This window comes from Acomys russatus, chromosome 8 (assembly GCF_903995435.1).
Source record: "Acomys russatus chromosome 8, mAcoRus1.1, whole genome shotgun sequence".
Taxonomy (NCBI): Eukaryota; Metazoa; Chordata; class Mammalia; order Rodentia; family Muridae; genus Acomys; species Acomys russatus.
Window position 1 is genome coordinate 22,223,625 of NC_067144.1, and position 24,329 is coordinate 22,247,953.

The window sequence follows — 24,329 nt, forward strand, 5'->3', positions numbered from 1 at the left end:
ACCACACCCGGCCTAGTTAGTTCTTAATAAGATGAATATATGAAAATATTTTTATAAATGTGTTTATATGTACATGCTGAAAATTTTAAAATACTGATAATAGGCCCTGTAGAAAACCAGTTAAGACTGGGGCACTGGGCCTGGAATCTATAAAAGTTACCTGGGGACACTTAGGGTTGAGATGGGCATGTGGGGACAGGAAAATAACTGAATGGCAAGAGTGGCTCCTTGAGACTGTGAGCAGCTGTGCCTCCTCTTCCACCCAGCTTCTTCTCCCTCCCCAGCTTCTTCCCCCTCCTCCCCACTCGTCTTCATCGGTATCACCTTTGTCTTATTCTTAGTCCTTTGAGACAGAATCTCATTCTGTAGCCCAAGCTGGGCAAAACTCACAGCAATCCTTCTCTCTCAGCTTTCTGAGTACTGGGACCACACACAGGAGCCATTGCACCAGGCTTGGGACTGTAGACCTCTTAAGAAACGCCAGGCAGTTGCTCCTGATAAAGTAGCACTCTTATAGTGGCCAGCAACCCTTTTCATGTGATCTGTGTTGAAACAACTGAAGTAAATCATAAAAGTCACTTTTATTCCCTCAGATGAAAAGGGTGAGATGAGAGCCATACTCAAGCTTTAGAATACATGGCTTGGGCTGATGGATTTCTAACTACCCCTAGGCCTAAGCCTGGAAGCTTCTAGCCTCCATACAATCCAATCTTCTGCAGGACTGGACCCTAAAGGTTTCATCTTCCAGCCTTCTTCTCATAACTTAGGCCTAGGATGTTTTCAGCCTCCAAGACTTACTTCTGAATAAGCTCACTCTTTCTAGTTCTTCCTGAACTCTGGCTGGCTGGTTCAACTCAGTTGTTCCGTCTCAAAGTCCTTTCTTACCTGACTAATTCAATCTGGCGTCTATCAGCTTCTTGTTGCTTGGCCTCAAGCTAACTCTGTCAATTTGTTCTAATCTTTGGGACCCTTCTTATTCCTTGGCTTCAACTGCCTTTGCTGACCTGCACTGCCCAAACTGCACTGACTGAACTGACTCAGCTGAACTCAACTGAACGGCACTCACCGACTGAACTCAACAAACTGACTCTCTCTCTCTCTCTCTCTCTCTCTCTCTCTCTCTCTCTCTCTCGTTCTCTCCCTCCCTCTCTCCCTCCCTCCTTCTCTGCACTGCTCTTAAGTAACTCTTTCAGGTCTGTTCTTGTGAGAGTTGGGTGTATCCTATCTCTGACTCATTCTGTCAGTCTTCCTCTGATTTGTCACATTTGTCTGCTCCTCAATTAGATATCACTTTCACACATGGCTGCTTCCTTCTATAAACTAACTTTACCTTCATTATTTGGGATTAAAGATGTGTACTAAAGGCATGTATCTATAATCTAGCCAAAAGGATTGAAAGTGTATACTAAGGGTGTGTCTGTATTCTAGCCAGACCACACAGACTTAGGTCTTTGGATGTGATCCCTTGCCAGAGCAGCCATGTTGCTGGATTAAAATTTCTCCATGGCAGCTGGCATGGGTAGCTCTGGCTTATGTTCTCCTTCTGGTGTGTGAGCTTCCAGAAGAGGGAGGCCTTCCTGTAGCATTTGTACTTACATTCTAAAGGTACTTAAATACAGAATATTACCAAACATGTGATGTTGCCAGCACAATGTCTATTAAATCAAATTAGTTAAACATAAGGACCTATGCCAGGCATGGTGGCCCACGCCTTTAATCCCAGCTCTTGGGAGGCAGAGGCAGGTAGATCACTATGAGTTTGAGACCAGCCTGGTCTACAAAGCAAGCCCAGGATAGCCAAGCCTACACAGAGAAACCCTGTCTCAGAAAAAAAAAAAAAAAAAAGACCTATATGATGGCTCAGTTGTTACCCATCAAACAAAGCCTTACAGACCTGAGTTCAACCCCTAGATCTGACGTGGTAGAAGAAGGGAACAAACTCCCCAAAATTGTCCTCTGACTTCTGCATATATATCATGGTGTGCCATATATATATATATATATATATATATATATATATATATATATATATGTATATATATATATGTATGTATATATATGTATGTATATATATACACACACATATATATACATATATATATATATGGCATTGAGTTAGGATGCTCTATCATCAAGGAAACAAGGTAAAGAATAAAGAGCTTTTACCTGGTTTTAAATTATTATCCAGTTATTTAATTGGATTGTTCGGCTTGTTCAAATGTAGAAGAGCAGAACAAATAAAATAGTCACAACTGAAAAAAACAACAACAAACTTTTTTGCATTAAATAATTACTTAATTAACAATTGACTCAACAGACCTACGGCAAGCATTTAAAACCATACTGGGGCACATAGTGAGCATTCAAACTCAACACACTACAGTTTTTATCAAGAGGATTAGCAAACGCACAGTAGGGACACAATAAGGACTTGCTGGTTTTGTGATCACTTGTGGCGACTTCTACCAATTTCTCCGTACTTTCCGTATAAGAAACATGGTGGCTGCCGGCTCTGGATTGAGCTTGGGGTGCGAGTCACAGGGAGTGATCAGGAATAGAGGCAGGCTTGCAGGAGCACCAGGCCTGTCTGAGATATATGAGACGCTGTCTGAGAAAAACAGACAAAAAACGAAGTGTCTATGGGCTGGGATGGCTTGACTTCTGAATCTCAACCGGGCTGAAGTTGAACACTGTGGGAGTTTTCAAGTTGGGATGACAAGAGCGAAAGGGCATTTGTGACTGAGCCACTTTGACCCTGGTGCTGCGGCTGGGAATTCACCAATTGGGCTGCCCTTCCCAAGAAATTTACCTAGTTTTCCTTCTACCTTTCAACAGAGGCTGAGAATTGCTTTCAGGAGAAGGTAAATGAGAATTGAGAAATGATGTAATGACTTAGCCACGGAAGGTTCTGTATTCTAGATTCTTCTAAAGTCACTGGGAGAAGTCCATGAAAACGGTGGAACAGGAGGATGGGTTTCCAGTTTTTAGACAGAATTGTCTGGCATAGTCCAACAGAATGCACTTGTAGAAGGGCCGGAGGAAAAGGGACTAGGGCAGAGATTGATTCCAAAATCCAGGACTCTCAGAGAGACCAGATGGAAGAGACAGACAGGTCTCAGACTTGAAGACATAAAGAGCCATTATGTGAATGTGTGAATGAGAAATTGGGGTATAGGGGTGGGGTGGGGACAGAAGTGGCTTTTCTTTCTAGTGCTGTCATGTTCTGAGGCAAAGATAACTCAGGCTTCAAGATTGGACAGCCGGATTATTGTGGTGGCTGTTACCACAGGAGAGGACAAAGCAAACAGCTGGGGCAAGACTCGGAACCGGCCTTGAGTGGGATAAGTGGGCGGTTGTCGGGGACACCGAACAGACATATGAGGCAAGCCGTTCTGCCTCATGAAAGGGCAATGCTGAGAACCAGAGGTGATTTCACATGCAAGGACTGGGCTTCCTCATCGCCATAAAGCCCTTACAAATGGGAAGAAGTGTGTTTCTTTTGAGGAGGAGGTAGCAGTCAGAAGTATGCCCAAGGGTGAGATCAGGAGGTGAAATACCACTTTCAGAATGCAGGATGAGCCGGGCGTGGTGGCGCATGCCTTTAATCCCAGCACTCGGGAGGCAGAGGCAGGCGGATCGCTGTGAGTTCAAGGCCAGCCTGGTCTACAATGCGAGTCCAGGACAGCCAAGGCTACACAGAGAAACCCTGTCTCGAAAACTAAAAAAAAAAAAAAAACAAAAAACCCAGAATGCAGGATGAGGAGATAGAGGGCTGGGTGAGGACCTAGCACCTACAGGAGATCTCTGTTTCAGGGTCATAGCTTCTGTGTGCAATCGTTATTTCTTCTTCTGGAGGTTTGAAGATGTTAACATGTAACACTGGGAAGTGAAATTATCAAGCAAGATCTGTAGGTGAAGTTTGGAAACTACTCTTTTCAAGTTAAGCCTCTTTCTTTTCTGAGCTGTTACATTTGCTGTCTTTAGTTTGATTTGAGATTTCCTTTTATTTCCGGTGAGTTATACTGTGGGTGGGGGACACAAAGAAAGAGGAAGCAAAGCCCCTGTTTTTGAGAACTTAAATATCACCATCATAGAAGGCTGACATACATTCAATAAATCACTGGGCACCATTGCAAGACACTGTAGGCACCTGCTGAAATGACATGCAGAGGCAGGTTTCCTGGAGGACATGGACTCCAAATGGCTGGTGGAATCCAGCAGAGACCTGAAGGCTCAAGAGCAGAAGCACGCAGCTAAAACTGATCATAGGCTCTTTTAGGGTACTATCAATTTGGGCACACTGGGGAATTATGGCAGATAATTTTTGACCAGGCAGAGTGACACTGATTGAGTAGAGCTCTTTGTGGGTTTTTTTGTTGTTTGTTGTTTGTTTTTGTTTTTCAAGACAAGGTTTCTCTATGTAGCCTTAGCTATCCTGGACTCTCTCTGTAGACCAGGCTGGCCTCGAACTCACTGCGATCCGCCTGCCTCTGCCTCCCGAGTGCTTGGACTAAAGGCATGTGCCACCACTGCCTGTCTTGAGTAGAGCTCTTTGTACATAGACATTTTGATATTAAATACTAGAAGCCAACTTAAGTAGGAAGCCAGATTCTGAGGTCAACCAGCACTGGGATGAGCCCTCAACTCATTAGGTGAGCCAGAGTGGGCAATATAGCTTCCCTCGTCCCTTAGTGTTCTCACACATAAAATAAGGGAGTTATTGGGGGATTTATGGAAGATAATCTACGCAACACGATTAGAGCCCTACCCATCACATAATACGTGTTCTGGCAGTTTTACTTTTGTTGACAATGGTGTTGATGGGACAAAGGGAGATTTGTTATAAAGGTACTGAGTGACCTTATGGAATTAATGTCAAGACGACCACTAGGTTTCAAAATAGGACTGGATCGGGGAAACAAAAAGTCATCAGGAATCCAGGCACACTCTCCCTTTTGTGTTTCTCTTTCCTTACAATGACCCTTCCCTGCTTCTCCATTCTCATGGGGAAATAGAGTGCTTTCACTGTCCCAGTTCCTACATAACAATTCCATCCACCAGAAGAGAAGGACCGGCCATGCTTCAGATTTCCTAGGGAATGAATACTAGGGAAATATATTGATCTTCTGAAATTTGTAATCATGCATGAATATGACTAAGGCACACACAGCGGAATATCACCTTGCTGTAATAGCCAAGGTGTCACCAAGAACTGTCACCCCGAGACCCTGTCTCTTTTGAGGGAGGTTGTCAGAAACAAAAACAAAAGACCTGTGATCTCATAACAGGTTGGCAATGCAAAAAACAAAACCTAAAAAGCACAGTAATATGCTTGTTTTTTTTTCTACTGAAAGCCAAAAATTGTATCATTCTGAAGAGTATCCAGTCAAAGGAGAAACTACAAATTAGTGACAATTAACAAAGTGGAGAATGGACAAACCAGTTATTTCTTTAAAAGGATCAATAAAGTTGATACATCTTTATCAGGACTTGCCAACAAAACTCTGAGTATATTTGGTTTCTAATGTCAAGAATAAGAGATGCCACTACTGGGCTGGAGAGATGGCTCAGAGGCTAAGAGCCACATGGTGGCTCACAACCACCTATAATGTGATCTGATGCCCTCTTCTGGCCTTCTGCCTCACATGCAGGCAGAATACTCTATAAATAAGAAATACAGCTGGGCGTGGTGGCGCACGCCTTTAATCCCAGCACTTGGGAGGCAGAGGCAGGCGGATCGCTGTGAGTTCGAGGCCAGCCTGGTCTACAAAGTGAGTCCAGGATGGCCAAGGCTACACAGAGAAACCCTGTCTCAAAAAACAAAAACAAACAAAAATTAAAACAAGAAATACATAAATAAATCAATCTTTAAAAAAAAAAAAAAAGAAAGAGAGATGTCACTACTGACCTTATAGAAATAAAAATATGTAAGAGAATACTATGGATAATCATACTTCAACAAGTTAGATGACAGGTAAAATGGACAGATCTCTAGAAATATACAAACTGCAGAAACTGACTCAAGAGAAAAAGAAAATCAGAACAGATCTCTAACAAGTGAAGAGATTGAACTAGTGAAGGAAAAAAAATAACACTACAAAGAAAAGCCAATGCTAATGATAAATTCAATCATAGAAGGGAAACTACTGCGTGACATTTTTATTCATTTTCTAGTAAGGAGTGAGGGGCGCTACTGTCCTAGCATGCTAGCTTCTGGTGTCACAGTCTGTGAGCCACCAGAAGCGGTTGGAGCACAACTCTTCATAGAAGGACTCCAGAGAGGGCTGCGCACCACGCCATCTCTCTGACCACATTGTCTCCAGCCACGCTCACATCTTCTCTCCCCTCCTCTGTCTCCCTGCTCCCATCTCTGGTCTCACTGCTTCGATGGACCAGCCCTGTTCTCCAAAAAGAACTCACCAACTGAAGTTTTGTCTGAGTCCGAAGTTAGCTATCTACCTCTACAAGCTTGGCTGCGATTCCCATGTTAGTATGGCTTCCTTGGCTGCAGGGCTGGCTGCCTGGACACATGGCTGGGCATGTGACGTATAGTTCTGTTTCCTACTCTGCTGTTACCTTCTTCTTCTTTTTTTTTTTTTCAAAATTTTCCTTTTTTTTTTTTTTAAACAATATTTTCATTTCACCCAGACTCCAGAAGTTCTCTAGACAGTCTTGGGGGTTCCATGGCGGGCCTTCGAAGGGAATTTACTTGACTGTGATTTTAGAGTGCTTTGCACCTCGAGACTAATCCAAGTTGGGGTTAAGGCCTTGTGCTGGGGGCCAGACTGCTGGTGTTTGAGTCCTGGCTTCTTTGAATGTCAGCCTTGTAATGTTGATAGCCGCTTATTGTGTGAACTGGGGTGACCGCTGCATGTGCCCCACAGGTGAGCTGACAGGGAGGGAACATGGTAAACCAGGAGATTAGCAGTAAAGAGCTGTGCAGCGTCAGCTGGTTCTGTTTTCTCCCTCTTCTGGGGTCAGGTTCCATCAGCTGTGCTGGCTTGATGGTGAACCCGACATTTGAGTTGAATTAATCTGCAATCGTAAAGCTCTCAGTAGAGTCCTGTGAGGAAAGTGGACATGGAGGGGTTCCCAGCCCTGTCATCAAGCGTGGCACCCTGCTAGTCCTCCTTTTAATTTTTCTAACCCCACAGACACACCCCCCCACCCCCACCCCCACCCCACTCCCTGTTCGGTGTGTGTGCTCATCAGAGGACACATGTGGAAGTCAGAGGAAACTGCGGCAGAGTCAGCTCTCTTTCTTTCCACAGTGTGGGGCCTGGGCATTGAACTCAGGCCATTCGGCTTGGTTTCAAGTGCCTTTACCCACCAAACCATCATGCTAGCTAGCCCCAGGGATGAGTTTGAAAACTCTCCTCCTAATATGGATGCTAACATTTGTTTCTAGCTAAGGAAAAAGAGGGCCTGCCACTCAGGGGCCAGCGGGCCACAGCATCTACTTGGAATTTCAAACTCTGCTGTGTTCTCATCGTATTGATTTCTGGGATTACTCTATGATAAGGGGCCCTAGTTTCCCATTTAAGGTAATGATCTGACATTTCTGATGGGACACACCATAACACGTGGGTGTGTTTAGCGATGCTTTAAAACACAATGACATTACTAAAGAACCACAGGCTGTTCCCTGAAGATAGCACAAAACTTAGCCAGAGTATCAGCCTGTAATATAAGCTTTTCATCACAGAAGCATGATATGATTTATCTGTACTTGGGAGAAAAGCAGCAAGCATAAGAGAAACCTAAGGAAGAAGAAGTATGGCCAAAGCAGTGTCTCCCACGATAGTCACTGTTCCCTGAGTCACAGCCACAAGGAACTTCAGCTGGATGAAGCCCAGGCCGGCTGACGTCACTCTAGTGAGGTAGCCACCACTAGATGCCGGGTGGTTACCCAAGGGTGTAAAGGAAAGAGCGGTTTGAGGTTTTAAAAAGGAAGGGAATTGCAAGTCTGCTTCCTGAAGACTATGTGGGTCCTCACCGTGTGACATCCTCCCACAGGCTATGGCAGGCAGAGAATAAAGCTCACGAGTGACGGTCCACTCACTTTGCATCGATGGTCCTGGGGCTTGCAACACCGTAGCTCAGAAAGGCTGAGGTCCTGGCTTCTGCCCTCTGTGTGACCTGCCCAGATGATTTGACCATGCCCTATGGCTTATATCACTCTCCCTGCCTTTGTTTCAGAGGGAACCAAAAGTCAGCAGTTTTCTTCAAAGCTCATTTATGTGAGTTTTTTGCTTTTTTTTTTTTTTAAAGCTAAGTTTAAGAAGGGAAGCATCCTAAGTGTTCTCCACCCTTCTGAGCCCTGGATCACTTTGGACCAAGCTGATGAGTTTTTCCTTCTCTGGCTTCTGCTGGGGTCACTCAGGGTCACGCGCAGGAAGAGGGGAGAAGAGTGAGGTGGAACAGCCTGTGTGGCTGCCTTCTTCCCCGGGTCTATGGCTGCAGGGTACAGCCCCAGCCTTTCTTTGAATCTTCAGGCTTGTAGCAGCTCTCACCCTACTGGCCACAGAAAAGCGTATAGTTCCTTGGGATTTCATCCTAAGAATTACTGTAGTCTCTTCATTGGTTTGTTTGTGAGCATCCCGAGTAGCCCAGGTTGGCCTCTCACTTGCTCTGTAGCTGAGGATGGCTCAGAGTTCTCACCTCCTGCATTCCCCTACCGAGTGCTTAGGTTTCAGAGCATGTACACCAGCCCAGCTAGAATAGTCTTCTGAAATGCTCTTCAACTTAACCCATTCGAGGTTACCATCCGATTTTTGGCTGAGCTGTAGATGATATACATTACTTATAAGATCAAAATTCGAAGCCAGGTGTGGTGGCGCACGCCTTTAATACCAGCACTTAGGAGGCAGAGGCCGGCGAATCACTGTGAGTTCGAGGCCAGTCTGGTCTACAAAGTGAGTCCAGGACAGCCACGTCTACACAGAGACACCCAATCTCAAAAATAAAAATTCGAGAAGTAATGACTCAAGGAAAACTCACTTTCTTCCTCCAAAAGCTATCTGGTCCTCCAAACCTCTGGTCTCCAGGAAGAAGCCATTCCAACACTGAAAGTTCAATGGCTATAGTCATCTCTACTCCGTAGGCCCTAAATGACCTTTTTAAAAGAGAAACACTCTCAGATATCAAATCCGTATTTTTAATATAAAAAAACAGCTTAAACAATAAACATCTGTGTCCTTTCAGTTTTTATGGATTAAAGCATCCAAAACAGGCAGGATTTTCAAGAAAGTTTCAAACACACTGGCACCCACTGAATCTATCTATCTATCTATCTATCTAATCAAGGTCTTACTGTGTATCCCTGGCTGACCTGAAACTCACAAAGATCCATCTTCATCAGCCTCCTGAGTGTTGGGAGTAAAAGTGAGTACCACTACGTCTGGTCCAGTTTTTTGTTTGTTTGTTTGTTGCTTTTTGAGACAGGGTTTCTCTGTGTAGCCTTGGCTGTCCTGGACTCACTCTGTAGACCAGGCTGGCCTCGAACTCACAGAGATCCACCTGCCTCTGCCTCCCGAGTGCTGGGATTAAAAGCGTGTGCCACCACGCCCGGCTGTTTGTTTGTTTTTAAAGAGATTTTATTTATTATGTATACAGTTTTTTTGCCGGCCTGTAATACCTGCAGGCCAGAAGAGGGCGCCAGATCTCCTTATAGATGGTGGTGAGCCATCAAGTGGTTGCTGGGAACTGAACTCAGGACCTTTGGAAAAGCAGCCAGTGCTCTTAACCTCTGAGCCATCTCTCCAGCCCATTTGTTTTGTTTTTAGTTGATTGCTCTGCTTGGGATGTTTCCACTTCCAAGTTCAGTCTGGTTATTGCCAGAATTCATTTTCTACTATGCCCAAGACTGTTTGAGATTGCCTTGTCAAAAGAATAAAAGGGAATATGGCTCTAGAAGTACATTTTAATGATGTGACAAAAATCAGTATGGTAATGTGATGGTTTGAATGAGAATGGCCCCACTAGGCTTATATATATGAGTGCTTGGTCCCCACCCGGGTAGTGAACTGCTTGGGAAGGATTAGGAGGTGTGGCCTTGCTGGAGGAGGTGTGTCTTTAAGGTTTTAAAAGTCCACACCATTCCAAGTTAGTTCTGTCTGGGGGAGCCAGCCCTGCCTCTTGTCTGCTGTGGGGGGGTGTCAGTGAGGGAGAGCTCCCCTCCCCTCCCTTTTGCCCTTGCCACCAGTGGCAGGTGGGAGAGGGTGTGACAGCCAGAGATCTGGCTCTGCCCATGACCTGCTGCAGCACTCAGAAGAGTAGGCCCTGCACCTTGCCTGGGCAGCACTGAAGCTGGTGGGGATGCAGGTAATCAGGGCCGTGAGGGTGTGAGTGTGGGATAGCTGGCCCTGAAACTTGCCTGCTGCGTGGAAGCACAGCTGAGTGAGAGATGCCCTCCCCACCTCACCCCCTTGCCCCTACAGCAGACAGGAGAGCTGGTCCTGGGGTTATGAGAACAGGAGAGGGGCAGCACAGGAGAGCTGGTCCTATAGGTGAGGGCTGCAGGGGAGCTCAGGAGAGCCATCCCTGTCTCTCGTCTGCTGTGTGGGATTGTAGAGGAGAGAGAGAGAGAGAGAGAGAGAGAGAGAGAGAGAGAGAGAGAGAACACTTTCTCCACTCTATCCCTTGCTACCTATGGTAGCCAGGAGAGCTGGCCCGGGGCTCATGAGAATGGGAGAACTGACCATGTCCCTCACCTGCTACAAAATTCTTGCCTGGGCAGCAAAGTCGACCTGACACTGGTTGCAAGGGTTGCTGGTGAGCCAGACCCAAGAGTGGAAGAATGGGAGAGCTCATGGGCTGACCAACTCAGATACCTCTGAGGCCCAGATTCAGGGCTTTGAATTGGCCCACCCCAACATCTACCCCATCGATGAACTGGCTGGTCCTACAGATCCAAATCTACAGGGTCTCCATGACACAAGGCAACAACAGGATACCCGAGAAGAGTCCCAGTGAGGACCCAGTATTGATTGAGTAGCAGAAGCCAGAGGCCTCGAACCAGACCAAGGAGTCATTGAAGTGAACATTTGCAAGCAAAGGAGTGTGGACAAAAGAGTGTGCTGTGGGTCACACTACTGCTTCCACAACAAGGTTTATTTTTCCGTTGAGGGGAGGTTGCAAGGATGGAGGGCGGCTATGAGGGAAGGGGAGATGAGTGGGATTTGGGCGCGTAATGTGAAATTCGAAAAGAAGCAATAAAAAGTTTTTGAAACTATATAAGTGGCCAGGTGTGGTGGCGCAGGCCTTTAATCCCAGCACTTGGGAGGCAGAGGCAGGTGAGTTCACTGTGAGTTCAAGGCCAGCCTGGTCTACAAAGCGAGTCACAGAAAGACCCTGCCTCAAGGGGGAAAAAAAAAAAAACCTCTGAGCTACTCCTTCAGCTTCGTGCCTGGCCCCGGCAGCTGTGCTCCCAGCTATGACAGCTATGGTTTCTCCCCCTCTGCAGGGAGCCCCAACTTAAATGCTTTCTTTTATAAGTTGCTTTAGTCTAGTCCAGATGAGACTTGATAGGCCTGATGTCAGATGACGGTGGAGGAGGGCTCCGCCTTTCTGAGGACTAGAGGAGAGGGGAAGGAGGATGCAGGAGGGGGCTAGAGTCGCCATGTAAAGTGAACAAATTAAAAATAAAAAAATTAAAGAAAAAAATAAGTTGCCTTACTACAACAACAGAAAAACAATGGGGACAAGTAATATGAATGTATCTTGTCACATAAGATGTCACAAGAGCAATACTTCATCCTGGCACGGTTTGGACAAATTTCTTTAAAAAGAGCTCTACGTTAAAGGCTTCATCACCACAAAGAGGCCATGTGGGGAGTGTGCTGGTGTCTTGTGACATCTTAGGAGAACTCATACATAGATCTGCTCACCTCAAATAGGGGGCCAACAGCTGACCACAGTGACAATTCCACAGAAGCCTAACTTGCCTGCAGAAAGGATCACAAGGAAGAGTCACTTACAGAAGCACCAACAACTCAAAGGCAGCTGCGTTCCCAGGAAGCTGAGCCCAGCCTGGTCCAGACGCACAGCAGCTGCATGCCTGAGTTCTCTGAACTCGCAGGCCGCTCTGCCGGCTTACAGGCCTCTGCATGGTCGTCCCTCCGCATTGTATAGTTTGGAGGAGAGGTTTCCTTTACTTCCTGGTTCTCATGAGCCTCTTTTTTTTTCCCCTCTAGGAAATTGTCGTTCAATACCCACCCCCTTCCTCCAGCTCTTACTTTCTTTCTGCCCCCTCTTCCTTGATGTACCCCGAGCCTCAGAGGGGTGATATAGACACCCGGTTGTTTTCCTCCGTCATGGCTAAGTGTTCTATGCAAACCCTACAGAAGCAGTCACTTTTCCCCTGGGAGCTTGATAGGTTATAATTATCTGTGATACACTGTCCATTACAAAAAATGAACATTTCCTTTCTTTCTTTCTCTTTCTTTTTTTTTTCTGGCACAAATACAACTTAAATTTATTTTGCCTTATGATGACCCAGAGTTCATCCTATTAACAAATGGAAAAAAATAATAAAGACCTCAACAAATGTTAAAGGTTATTTTTTTATTAAGTCACAATTGCATTTTTTAATTTTATTTTTAAAAATAATTTATTCAAATTACATCCTGATTGTTATCCCCTCGCTTGTATCTTCCCATTCCCCCCTCCCTCCCTCTTTCACCCTATTCTCCTCCCCTAGACCGCTGACAGAAAGAGACCTCCTCCCACACCATATGATCACAGCCTATCAGGTGTCATCCAGATAGCCTGCTTCCCCTTCCTGAGTGCTCTCAGGCCTCCCCACCAAGAGGAAGTGGTCAAATATGGGGCACCAGAGTTCATGTCAGAGTCAGTCCCTGCTCTCCACACAACTGTGGAGGATGCATTGTCCATTGGCTAGGTCTGAACAGGAGGGTCTAGGTTTTCTGCATGCATTGCCCTTGGTTAGTGTTGTTTGTTTGTTTTGTTTTACATTATATACACTGCCTTATCCATTTAATCCCTGGAACAGATCAGCCACTGAGTGATTCTAGTTGGCAAGTATGGTCAGACATATAGTTTTCTACTTTTTTAATCTTTTTTAAATTTTAAATTTTAGTTTATTATAATTTATTCAGATTACATCTCAAATGTTATCCCCTTATTTGTATCTTCCCATCCTCACCCTCCCTCCCCCTTGCAAGACAAACTACAGCTGACAGCAACAGCGATTCTCTTTAAATCACCTTTTTTTTTTTTTTAGTTTTTTAAAAGATAGGGTTTCTCTGTGTAAATCTGTCTGTCCTGGACTCACTTTGTAGACCAGGCTGGCCTTGAACTCACAGAAATCCAGCTGTCTCTGCCTCCTGAGTGCTGGGATCAAAGGCGTGCGCCACCACACCCAGCTTCACGTTTTAATTTTTTAAACATTTATTTGCTTAATTACTGTGTGTGTATGTATGTGTGCATGCATGCCAACAATTCATGAAAATAATTGTGTATGCATGTGTGTGTGTGTGTGTGTGTGTGTGTGCGCGGGCGCGCACCTAGCACACAAAACAACCGAAGTGACTAAGATACTCCATGGTAGTTTATTTAAAACACTTCTCTGCATATGTTTTCCACCAAACCCTAAGTGTAGATTCTTAAGGTTGTGAGGCAACTGCAGTTGTGTGGAAACAGGGAAGCTGCATGATGTCTTCATAAAGTTCTGTAAGCTGGTGATGGACACCAAGGTCTGAGAGATGAGTCATCTTTCCCCTCTGCGGTAACTACTTCCGGGGCGGGGGGTGGGGGGAACCACCAAGAATTTGACCTTCCCCATTAGTAGGGATGGAGTGGAATAAGGTGCCCACAAGCATCTCTTGCCACACTGCCCTCCAAAAAATCCAGGCCGCCGCCTCCTGCGTAGGCCCGGGCTACACACAGGCAATTTTCAGGTCCTGGAAGACAGGTGTGCTTGCTTGCAGACTCACTGACTCGGGTATGCAGACCATCTTCTTCCTGTGTTCAGAGCAGCAAGAGGTGAGTTCTTGGTTACCAGGAGAAAGAGCTAGAAGTTGTATGGCTTCCCCCACCCCCATGTCTGGTGAGAGGAGTCTTCACTTCCCCACAATATAGCCTATGCCTGGTCTCTCTGTGGTAAGGGAATGCCTACCCAAGACGGAGGAAAAGGTCAAGACCCACACCCCAGGGTGTTGGCAATGACACCTTTGCAGTAGAGGCCAAGGAGGAAGAAATACACCATAATAAATGTTCCAATAAAATCTTAACTAAAACCAAATGCAGGAGCAGATTGCCCCACATACTGTGAAGTAGGGAGGGGAGTTAATGATCAGAGTTCCTTAAAACTCTCAACTCAATGTGACCCTACAGAAGATTCAGGAGAGCCCAGGATCTTCCTTGGCCCCTCTTCTAAGGTGATTATCACTACAGTAAGGTTGAGCTTTATCAAGCAACACCCGTAAGGCCCAGCACTGTGCTTGGCAGTGTTGTGGAGGGCAGGGGATGCCTGAGGCAGACGGGTTCTGTGACTCACCTGTCCCTGACCGGCAGAGGGGCGGTACAGAAAGTCCCAACAATGGTAGACCTGTCCTTTTTCCAAAGCCGGCTAGGAACTTGGAAGTTGAGCTTCAGCTGGTTTATCTGGCACTGTGGGTTCGGATGGGCAATGACTCCTCTTCCTTCGAGCTTCTGTTTAGGTCTAAGTGGACAGGGCAGAGGGCTGGTAAACCTGGTTGTCTGTCAACTACAGAGGCACCGGCTCCTTGGAAATGCAAACAGTGTTTTCTATAACCCTCACCAGCCCCTCTGCCCACAATCCAACAATTCTGACCATGATCCATGAAATACTTGTTAATTTTTATATGATTATTGGAAAAGCCAATCAATTTTTTAAAAAAGATTTATTAATTATGTATACAGTGTTCTGCCTGCACAGCAGAAGAGGGTACCAGATCTCATTATAGATGGCTGTTGAGCCACCACATGGTTGCTGGGAATTGAACTCAGGGCCTCTGGAAGAGCAGCCAGTGCTCTTAACCTCAGAGCCGTCTCTCCAGCCCCAAGTCAATCAGTTTTTATTTAAGGAACTTCTCGTGTGATTTCTTTGCTGTCTATAGAGGCCACTCAAGTCCAGGATTTCTGAAACAGTTCTTTCTCAGAGAACTAATGCATAATCCAGTTGTGCTGTGGGAGGAATTGGCTGCCCAGGACCCCGGCAATGGGCTGCGTGTCCTTCCCTCCTGGCCTCTGAGACAGTGGGGGACTCCAAGAAAGAGGGAGGGGAGCAGGGTACAGGTGCCTCTCTACACCGCAGTAGATTGGGTCCCACTTAACCAGCCCAAATTGGTTTATTTTTCTCATCCAGAAGTAGGAATATAAATTGCTTCCTCATTTTGGGGAAGCCTTTGCTTAAGTATGTAAAAGGTATCTCTGCTCGGAAGCGTGTTCTAATACGTCAGAGAAAAATAGGATTTAAGAAACTGTTTTCTGTCAAAGACCTTATAAATTATAAGGAATTGAAAGATGTTTTGTGTAGGTGGCTTGGCTTGGGTAAATTATCCATTTAAAAGGAAGTCTTGGGGTTTTATAATGTAATAGAAAGTAGGGAAAGAACACGCTTCTCCCCAGCACTCATCCTTTTAATTTCTGGGGCTTTTTTGTTTGTTTGTTTGGTTGGTTGTTTTGTTTTGTTTTTGTTTTGTTTGTTTGTTGGTTGGTTTGGTTTTTCATGACAGGGTTTCTCTGTGTAGCCTTGGCTGTCCTGGACTCATTTTGTAGGCCAGGCTGGCCTCGAACTCACAGTGATCTGCCTGCCTCTGCCTCTCCAGTGCTAGGATTAAGGGTGTGAGCCACCATGCTGGGCTTAATTTCTGCTTTTTAAAATTAAAAACAATTAAGTGAAGGTTAAAGCTAATGCATTTAGCGTCTTTCTTCAAGACTCCACGTCAAGTGGAGGCTAACCACTGAGCCTCAGCTGTGGCTTACGCTCAGGGCCTTCAGTGACTAGTAGGCAGTAACCATGTTTTGAAGCCTCCAGAAGATCCAGTGTGTCAGTGCCATGATCCGCGTTAGTATCCACTGATCTACCAACTGGCTGGGGAATCCAAGGAAAGTCCTTCTGCAAGCACACAACTTTGAACAGATTCTGTGGAAAGTCCTCAGCTCACTAGTCCACCTCAGGTCACAGGCCACCGTGGGCAACTGCAGATTCATGTGGCAGTGTGACCCGGAGGGGCCAGGATTTGCAGATGGAACACTGTCCAGTGGCAGGATGTCGGGGAGCTCGGGAGGACTAATCTCATCCTGGTGGGGCTCTTCCCTCACAGCACAGTTCAGCAGGGCAGCCCAAGAATATTCCACACCCAGAGCCCACATGGTCACTCTCTTTTTAACATGCCCAGGGGCTCCGGGAGCTGCTCTCAGGCCAGCAAACACAATCACTAATTTGCCTTTCCAAGGCTGACTTGTCTCTCCAGCCTCCTATTGTCCTGTATCCCACACCTTGGCTTTCTCTTCCAGGCGTAGCTAAGTGTCCTTTTCTCACTAACCCATTGCCACGCTCACTCACTCCTGCAAGTCAGTTGTTCCTCTTATCACGTCCTCAGACCCACTCAGGGGCTGTCTCTGTGCTCTCATACCTCGGGACACTGGCCCAGGGGATGTTTAGAGGAGTGAACACTGCTCGTTTCCCTATTTGTGTTCAGTTTACTCCAGCAAACCTTTGTTTGTAGCGACTTTGTCAGCAGATTCTGGCTCAAGGGCTGTCTCAGGGAAGCGGGTGGGCGCTGGCCTCTGAGGGCCTCTGCGTGGGGCGGGGCTTGTGGTGAGGCTCCACTTCTTGGGGGCGGTCAGGCTCTTGCCCAGCAGCCTCTGCCTTGATCGGGTTCTGCAGGCGTTGGTCGCTTGGCTTTGCCAACTTGCCTCTACTGTGCTAACCTCTGCCTTGCCTCCCTTCCCCTCTCACCCCACCTCCGCCAGATTTTCCAATGCAGTTGTAATTAGTTTGCTCTGCATATCCCTTGGGGGTGTCTCTCCTGCCTCAGCCTGGATCCCTACATGCTGTTTCCTGTTCAGAACTGGGTTACTGAGTGCTAACCACCTTTGGTGCGGTACTGATCCCAAACCTGCGCCTTGTATCTGTGAGTACACCTATGGTGGGCACTGTGCCCAGCTTGGTGGGTTAAGCCCAGTCTTTAGCTTTCACACTGTGTCTGACCAGGAGTATAAGCACACATGAAAGAGGGGTTTAGTCGTATGGGCCACTTACGTACATGGTGATCTTGACTGAGGAAGTAGTGTTGTTGCTAAGAAAGGCGACCTCAATGCTGGTGTCCTTTTTTCTCTTCTCCTTCAAATAAAACTCCACGAGGCTGTGATGCACTAGAAAACCAAAGCACAACAAAGGCTTGGTGGGTGGCACAGGTGCCATGAGTGAAAGGCCCACAGAGTGGCCACATAGCCAGGATTCTCTACCTCCAAGGCACTGTGGGAGGCACAGATTAATTGCTATCTCAGATCCTCTGCTTTCTCAAGTGTAAACTGGGCTAATCGAACAGCTATCTCACGCACTGGAGTGAGGACAGAGTGGATCAGTGCATACAAATCCCAAAGACAGTGCCCTCCCCTGGGGAGCAGTCAGAAAGCGTGAGTTTTCATTATTGTTTGTAATGCAAGAGGGGTTCACTCCTTGCTGTTTGGTGGGGTGAGGTAACATTTATAAAATTACATTTTCATTTACTGTGTGTGTGTGTCTGTGTGTGTGTGTCCTGTGTGGTGCACATGGAGATCAGACAACAGCTTGCTGTCATTGGTTCTCCCCTTTCCTCCATCTGAGAACAAACAGGTGATCGGCTTTGGAACAGTCATGTTTACCCACCAACCCATCTTGATGGCAGTGATATAATCTTGAGTCTATCAAAGAGGATTCAGTATAGACGTGAATGTCTGTAGCCCACCAAAAGTCATATTTAAACTTTGTCCCTGGGGGGGGGGGGGGCTGGCTAAATGCTTGAAATGAAAGCCTCAGGGCCTGAACTTGGATTCCCAGGACCCATGGAAAAAGCTGGGTATGGCAGCACTTGTCCTGAGGGGAGGGGACAGCCAGATCCCCGGAACTTGCTGGTGTGCTAAGCTAGCCAATCAGGTTCAATGTGAGCTCCAGTGTCCTCCTGTGTAGAGCAGTACTTCATAAAAGGGAGGAAGGGCCTAGCTGGGGACTTTTTGGTCCTTCTATCTTCTATTATGTAAAGATCCAGTGACAGCAACAAGGTGCCATCCTGAAAGCAAAGAGAACAGTCCTCAGACACCAAAGATCTGCACCTTGACCCTGGACTCCCTAGTCTCCAGAAGGCTGCGGAAAATAGACTTCTGTTCTTTGCAAATTACCCAGGCTTGGATAGCACAAACAGACAGGAACATATGCTAAATAAACAACTCATCTAACAAAGCGCAGCCACCCCGTTTCCCCTCTCCATATACATCATCAGGTGCTGAGCTGGCTGCCTGATAGGTTGACCCTCTCTGGAGCAGTATAGACACCAGAGCTCTCAAGGAGGGTGTCACCAACACGGACTACATGAACATCTTGGCTCATGGTGACACAAAGTAATAAGGACCTGCTGACTGCCTGACAGGGGAGGGTGGATAAGGAAGGATTACAATGTCACTAACATCTCTCTCTGTCTTTATTAAGGGGCGGGGGTCCTTGGTAACATTTCACAGTCACTCCATTGTTTCTCCTTTGGCTCCTTTCATGATGGGAACATAGTTAGAGATGTGATTCTTGACTCTTCCTCTACCTGTACTTTTTCACCTGACTGTTGGGAAACTAGCTGGTCCATCCCACCAGGCTCAGTGACAGACTCACAGACAAGCATCAACACCCTAAAAACTCAAGAGACAAAAAGAGCCTGCACTCCTGTCCCCTCCCGAGAGAGAGAGAAAAAAAAAAAATCCAATGTCACACGTCTTCTGCCTGCCAGTTGATTATTGATGTGAACTGTTTTGGGATGGGCAAGGTTCCTGAACTAAGTAGATATTTGTGATGTACAGAAAAGGTGGTTGACTTTGAAAGAAAGCTTCAGGAATGGTATTCGTTGGGTTGAGTTTAACCTATGGTGGATGTCTTCTCTTCCTGTGTTTGTCAAGACATTCTCATAAGGTTCTGTTTCTCTTTTCTCTACACTGCCCTGGAAACCCAAGGAGAGTCAGAAGTGGTTCTCAGGTGAACAGGAACTGGCAGTGAGGTCAAAACAGCACAGGAAGATGTCTCAGATAGTGGCACGCTGAGCTCTGAGAAGGCAGTCAGAACGTAAGAACCTAAGGCCAGGCCCTGATGCTGACAGGCTGAGCCATCTTGTCTAAAATCATCGAACCTCTTTGTCCCTTGGTTACTTTATAGGACAATGATGAAGAACTGATGAAATACCACTGTGTTAAGAACTATTCTAAAAGGACAACTAATATTTTGTTTGGTTGTTTGGTTGGTTTTTTGAGACAGGGTTTCTCTGTGTAGCCCTGGCTGTCCTGGACTCACTTTGTAGACCAGGCTGGCCTCGAACTCACAGCAATCTACTTGGCTTTGCCTCCTGAGTGCTGGGATTAAAAACATGTGCCACCACACCTGGCTGTTAATATTGTTTTGTTTTGTTTTTTAATCATTATTTGGTCGAAGATCAGCCCCTGCTGGTACATGCCTGGCAGGAACCAAGGGTGGCAAATGACCTGCTGTGGTGGAAGCAGGCTAAGAGCGCTGAGTGTAGGAATCCAGGGCCATGATGGCCTAGGAGTGTCTGGAGAGCTGGAGCTGGTCAGACCCCATTGGAGCCGAGTTAAAACAGGACAGACTCAGCCTAGGGAAAGGATCTGTCCTTAGAAGGAAAGGCTCAGAGTATGCAAGCAAGCAGGTGCTCACACTGCCTGGTTTCCTGTGTCCCTTTGTGGTTGTTAGAACAGACAAGAACGTGTTTCCGGGGTTCTAAGGGGGAGTCTTTGAAACAAACATACGGAACTGGAAATGTACAGATTTGTGACTCTGGCTAGACAAGGACCTTTAAAAGCTCCCAACCTCCAGTGTTCCCCAGGCTGCCGTACCCAGTATGTTCTCAGCTGCACAGACATGGAGACGCTGGTCAGGTTGCTGCCAGCTTGCCCTGATTAAGAGTAAGAAGCCAAGACAGCTGCAGAAACACCGCTTCCATCACTCCATGGCTAACCTCTGATGGTCACTGCTGCCAGGAGAGTGACAAAAAGAAGGAACAAGGGACGGCCTTTGGTGGTGAGGGGTGACACAGGAAACAGAAGACCTGATGTCAAATCCTGATTTCCTCCCTCATCTGTGGGGCCTCAGGCACGGTCTCTCAAGGCATCTCTTCACGGGAACCCTACCACTGATTGAGACCACTTTATTTCTCAGATGTAGCCATATCCACGGCACTCAACACGCTCCCAACTGGGTCTGGTATTCTCTGCCTAAGGGAAGGGAAGGATTAGGTGCCGGCCTTGAGTCCCCATGCCACGGACTTCCTCTACACTCTTTCAACCTCACAAGCGAGTCTTGCCTCTGAGCGCTGTTATTGTTCCCGTTTTCCACAGGAGGATATTGGGTTTCAGAAAGGTGAAGTAATTTGCTCCTAATTACTCAACTGGAAAATAGAGAAGCTGAGACTCAAACCCAGGTCTGTGTGGGGCCACAGAGTCTCAGCCCTGAGAGCCAAATCACATTACTCTGGGCCCTTCCGGTAAACGGAAAGCTGTGGCCACAAAGATGGCTCTACTAATGCAACACACGCTCATGAGAAAATCAGCTCAAAATAAGGTCTCTATATAATTTACCATGCATGTGAGCATGTTTTTGCCCTGTGCACACCATGGAACTGACAAAAGGGCCCAAGACAATGAACACAAACCAGGAAATACAGCCAGCCCAGTGAAGCTATAAACAGCATAGGAAAGACACTGGTTTGGTGTCTAATGTAGTTCATGGATTTCAAGACTAACTCTTATTGCATTTTACATCTTTGGCTTCCAAGAAATATAGGGAGCGGTATCCATGAACAGCTGGACAGTGTCTGCAAAGGAGAAGGAAGGTGGCAGAATCCTTGAGGAATTCACGACCTAGGAGGTCTGCTAGGGTGGGAGTTATGTGGTGTGGGTACCAAGAGGGAAAGTAATGTGTACCTCAGAGAGAAGCCTGCTAGGGCAAAACCTCTCTCCTGGCCCTCTCTCTCCCATCCCCAACTCCTCTCTCTTTCATTTTGAGACTGGTTTCTCTGTTTAGTCCTGGCTGTTCAGGAACTCACTCTGTAGACCCGGCTGGCCTCAAATTCACCCGTCTCTGCTAGGATTAAAGGTGTGTGCCACCACATCTGGCTGGGCACAAATATTAATAGAGAGAAAAAGAGGGTGACTGTGTAAGCAGAGATATTCTCTTGATCCTCGCTGTTACGACACTGCTTGGATTGTTCTCACAGCTCTGGTTCTGCCTGAGGCCTCCTGGGATATCTCTACCAAACCCATCACTTCCTATCTGAGCTCCCACACCAGTCTAGATGCATCCTGCACAGGAACCCTGGACATCACCAGCATCCCACTAGCACGGCTACACATTTCCCCCCATACTCACCACAGTATGGGGCCTGGGACGTAGTCATGAGATAGACTCTCAGTTCCTTGGGGAGTGGCTCAATCTTGACACCGCCTCGTTCCACCAGTCCTGAAAATAAAGAAGCAAAGATGGCATAGTTTTGAGAAGGCCATTTCTAGGACACAGAGTTCCCAGTCAGGTGTGGACTCACTTATGTACCCCAAGTTCCACAGATACTTAACTGCACTCTGGCTTATATTTTGTGATGGGTCCCAAGAGTGGAGGAGGAGGAAGAACAGAAGGAGGAGGAGGAGAAGAAGAACGAGAAGTTCAGTGGAGTATAAACACGGAGGTCAACAGGACGTGCATTCTTCAGGTTAATCCACCAATTCATTTATTTTCTTTTAAAATGTGTTTGTTTAGCAGGGATGTAGGGCACTCCAGGAGGCACTTGTTACAACATCCATGTGGAAGTCAAAACAGTTTGTGGTAGGTAGCCAATTTTCTCATTCCTCCGTGTGAGTCCTGAGCACATGATGGCCAGAGCCTGACTGCTGAGCCATCTCCATCGCACTCATTGGACTTATCCTTGGTAGATACCTGTAACAAGTGTAATGTTGTGTGTCTAATTTGCAAAGTGAGATATCATATCATAGTTATACCTGGATCCTGTTAGTGAGGACACGGTGAAATGAATGTTTGTCCCGAAGATAGCTTCTGGGAAGAATGTGCTCAAGGATGAAATCAGAGTTAGGGCCAGAACTCCCAAGGTGAAGAACCTTGGCTAACACAGGGAAGGGGTTGTGGCTAGTGTCGCTAAGGTTCAGTGTGAGGGAGAGCAGAGAGAGAAGCAGGGCAGACAACAGGAAGTAGCTGTCAAAAAGCACTTGACCCATGCGTGTCCTCTGAAGGGAGGCCAGACATCGCCCATGAAAGAGGATGCGATGCCCGTGTGTGTTGTTATGGGACACCACTTGTCTTTCGCATTCTGTCAGGCTAGTACCATGTCACTGTACGAGCCACGACAAGCTGCTGTATTCTGAGTGACATCCAGGGATGATGGGGAGTGCAAAATTGTGGAAACAGGAGAGAACTGTTTTTCTTGTCCCTAGAGTTTTCCACCTAAGACATGAGATGCTGTGGTTTCCACAGTGATTAGAGGCCTGATCTCTCAGCTTCACTAGAGTCCTTGCCCCAGACTGACCTGGATCATGAGCTGCCCAGCAGTTAGTCACCTCCCCTATCCCAAATGTCATGTGAGAGAGAGGGGGGTGGGAGGGGAGACAGAGAGAGAGAGGGAGGAAGTGTGCCACCAGGGAACACATAAAAGGTAGACAGCAAGCATCAATTGCCATCTTCCAAGTGAGAGCAAGCTGAGTACCTCATGGGTTAATTACACACACACACACACACACACACACACACACACACACACTTCATGGATAGACTCTTAGGACAGAGCTGCTCTTCCAATGGGGTTGTCTAAATAAGACATGAACATGAACCTTCACAACACAGGTTGACATGCCAACACGGAAGGGGAAATCTCACAAGGCCCCACCCCTAGATAAAGAGCTATGGTCAATCAATCAATGGCTACTGAGAAAGAGTGAATCGGTCCTCTCTAAGGATAAAGCCTGCCCCCCACCCCACCCCCGCCACCCCCAGGTTATGTGATTCCCAAGTGGTCGGCCATGAACAGTGTACCTAAGAGCAGCACTAAATGGGCTTAAGTGGGAATGGCGGGTGGTTTGGTTTGTTTAGGGTTTTTTGTTCGTTTGTTTGTTTTTTTCAAGACAAGGTTTCTCTGTGTAGCCTTGGTTGTCCTGGACTTACTTTGTCGACGAGGCTGGCCTTGAACTCACAGAGATCTATCTACCTCTGCCTCCAGAGTGCTAGGATTATAAGCATGCACCACACCCCTGCCGTGTGTGTGTGTGTGTGTGTGTGTGTGTGTGTGTGTGTGTGTGTGTGTGTTTAACAATAATAATTTTAAAAGAAGAGGAGGAGGGAGAGCTGGAGGCATTGGAGGGGGCAGAGGAAGGGATGAAAATGATATAAATACAACACTCTTATGTGAAATGCTAGGAAAAAAATTTAACAATAGTTTTACAATTAAGGCTATTTTTTTTTAAAGGTGACAAATGGTTAGTACTTAAACTCCCCCAAATCTTACCAATCCTCGGACAGGAGACCTGGAAAGGGTTCCCACAATCCAGACAGTCTCCTGCAAGAAAGGCCTTGTAGCTGGCACAGGGAAAGGCTATCAGTGGGCAAGTGTTCTCCAGGGCGCTGATGTAGAGATGCACTGCTCTCATGTGATCACAGATCAGGTAACTGTAACCTGAGCGGGGACAAAAACCACAGCAGGGTTCCAGTCAAGCCCAGTGGAAACTCCCTGCCTGCTGCTTACTATCAGTCTACTGAATTTTATACCACAAAAGCCTATGACTAGACAGGCCACACTTCAGCAATGCTAACAGGCATGGCTAACCTCAGTCTCTCTTTCCCCTTTAATTTTCTTTAGCTATAGAAGCTTAGCTTGTCGAGAAAACAACTTGATTTGAGATTGATTCTGCGATGAGGCAAACTCTCTGGTAAAGTGGGAGCACCCCGACCTGGGGGTACCACCTGCACAGCCGAGATGCTTGTCGCTCTGCTTGTCCATCTTTTTCATCACCACCCACAAAGATGGTTTTCCCACCCAGCAAAGAGATAGTCTAGGGCAGTGGTTCTCAACCTTCCTAATGCTGCTTCATAC

General features: G+C 46.7%; 1 protein-coding gene across 1 annotated transcript in view; it reads right to left on the reverse strand.

Moving 5' to 3' along the window:
* Positions 1-13,766: 13,766 nt before the first annotated feature.
* The window catches only part of Pla1a (phospholipase A1 member A), a 33,611-nt gene continuing 23,048 nt past the window's right edge, over positions 13,767-24,329 (reverse strand). Inside the window, exons 7-11 of the mRNA XM_051149903.1 lie at positions 23,745-23,912; positions 21,608-21,697; positions 17,256-17,364; positions 14,519-14,683; positions 13,767-13,983 (exon numbers count right to left, since the gene is read on the reverse strand). Coding sequence (XP_051005860.1) covers positions 13,899-13,983; positions 14,519-14,683; positions 17,256-17,364; positions 21,608-21,697; positions 23,745-23,912 — 617 coding nt within the window. The 3' untranslated portion in view covers positions 13,767-13,898. The remainder of the gene's footprint in view (positions 13,984-14,518; positions 14,684-17,255; positions 17,365-21,607; positions 21,698-23,744; positions 23,913-24,329) is intronic.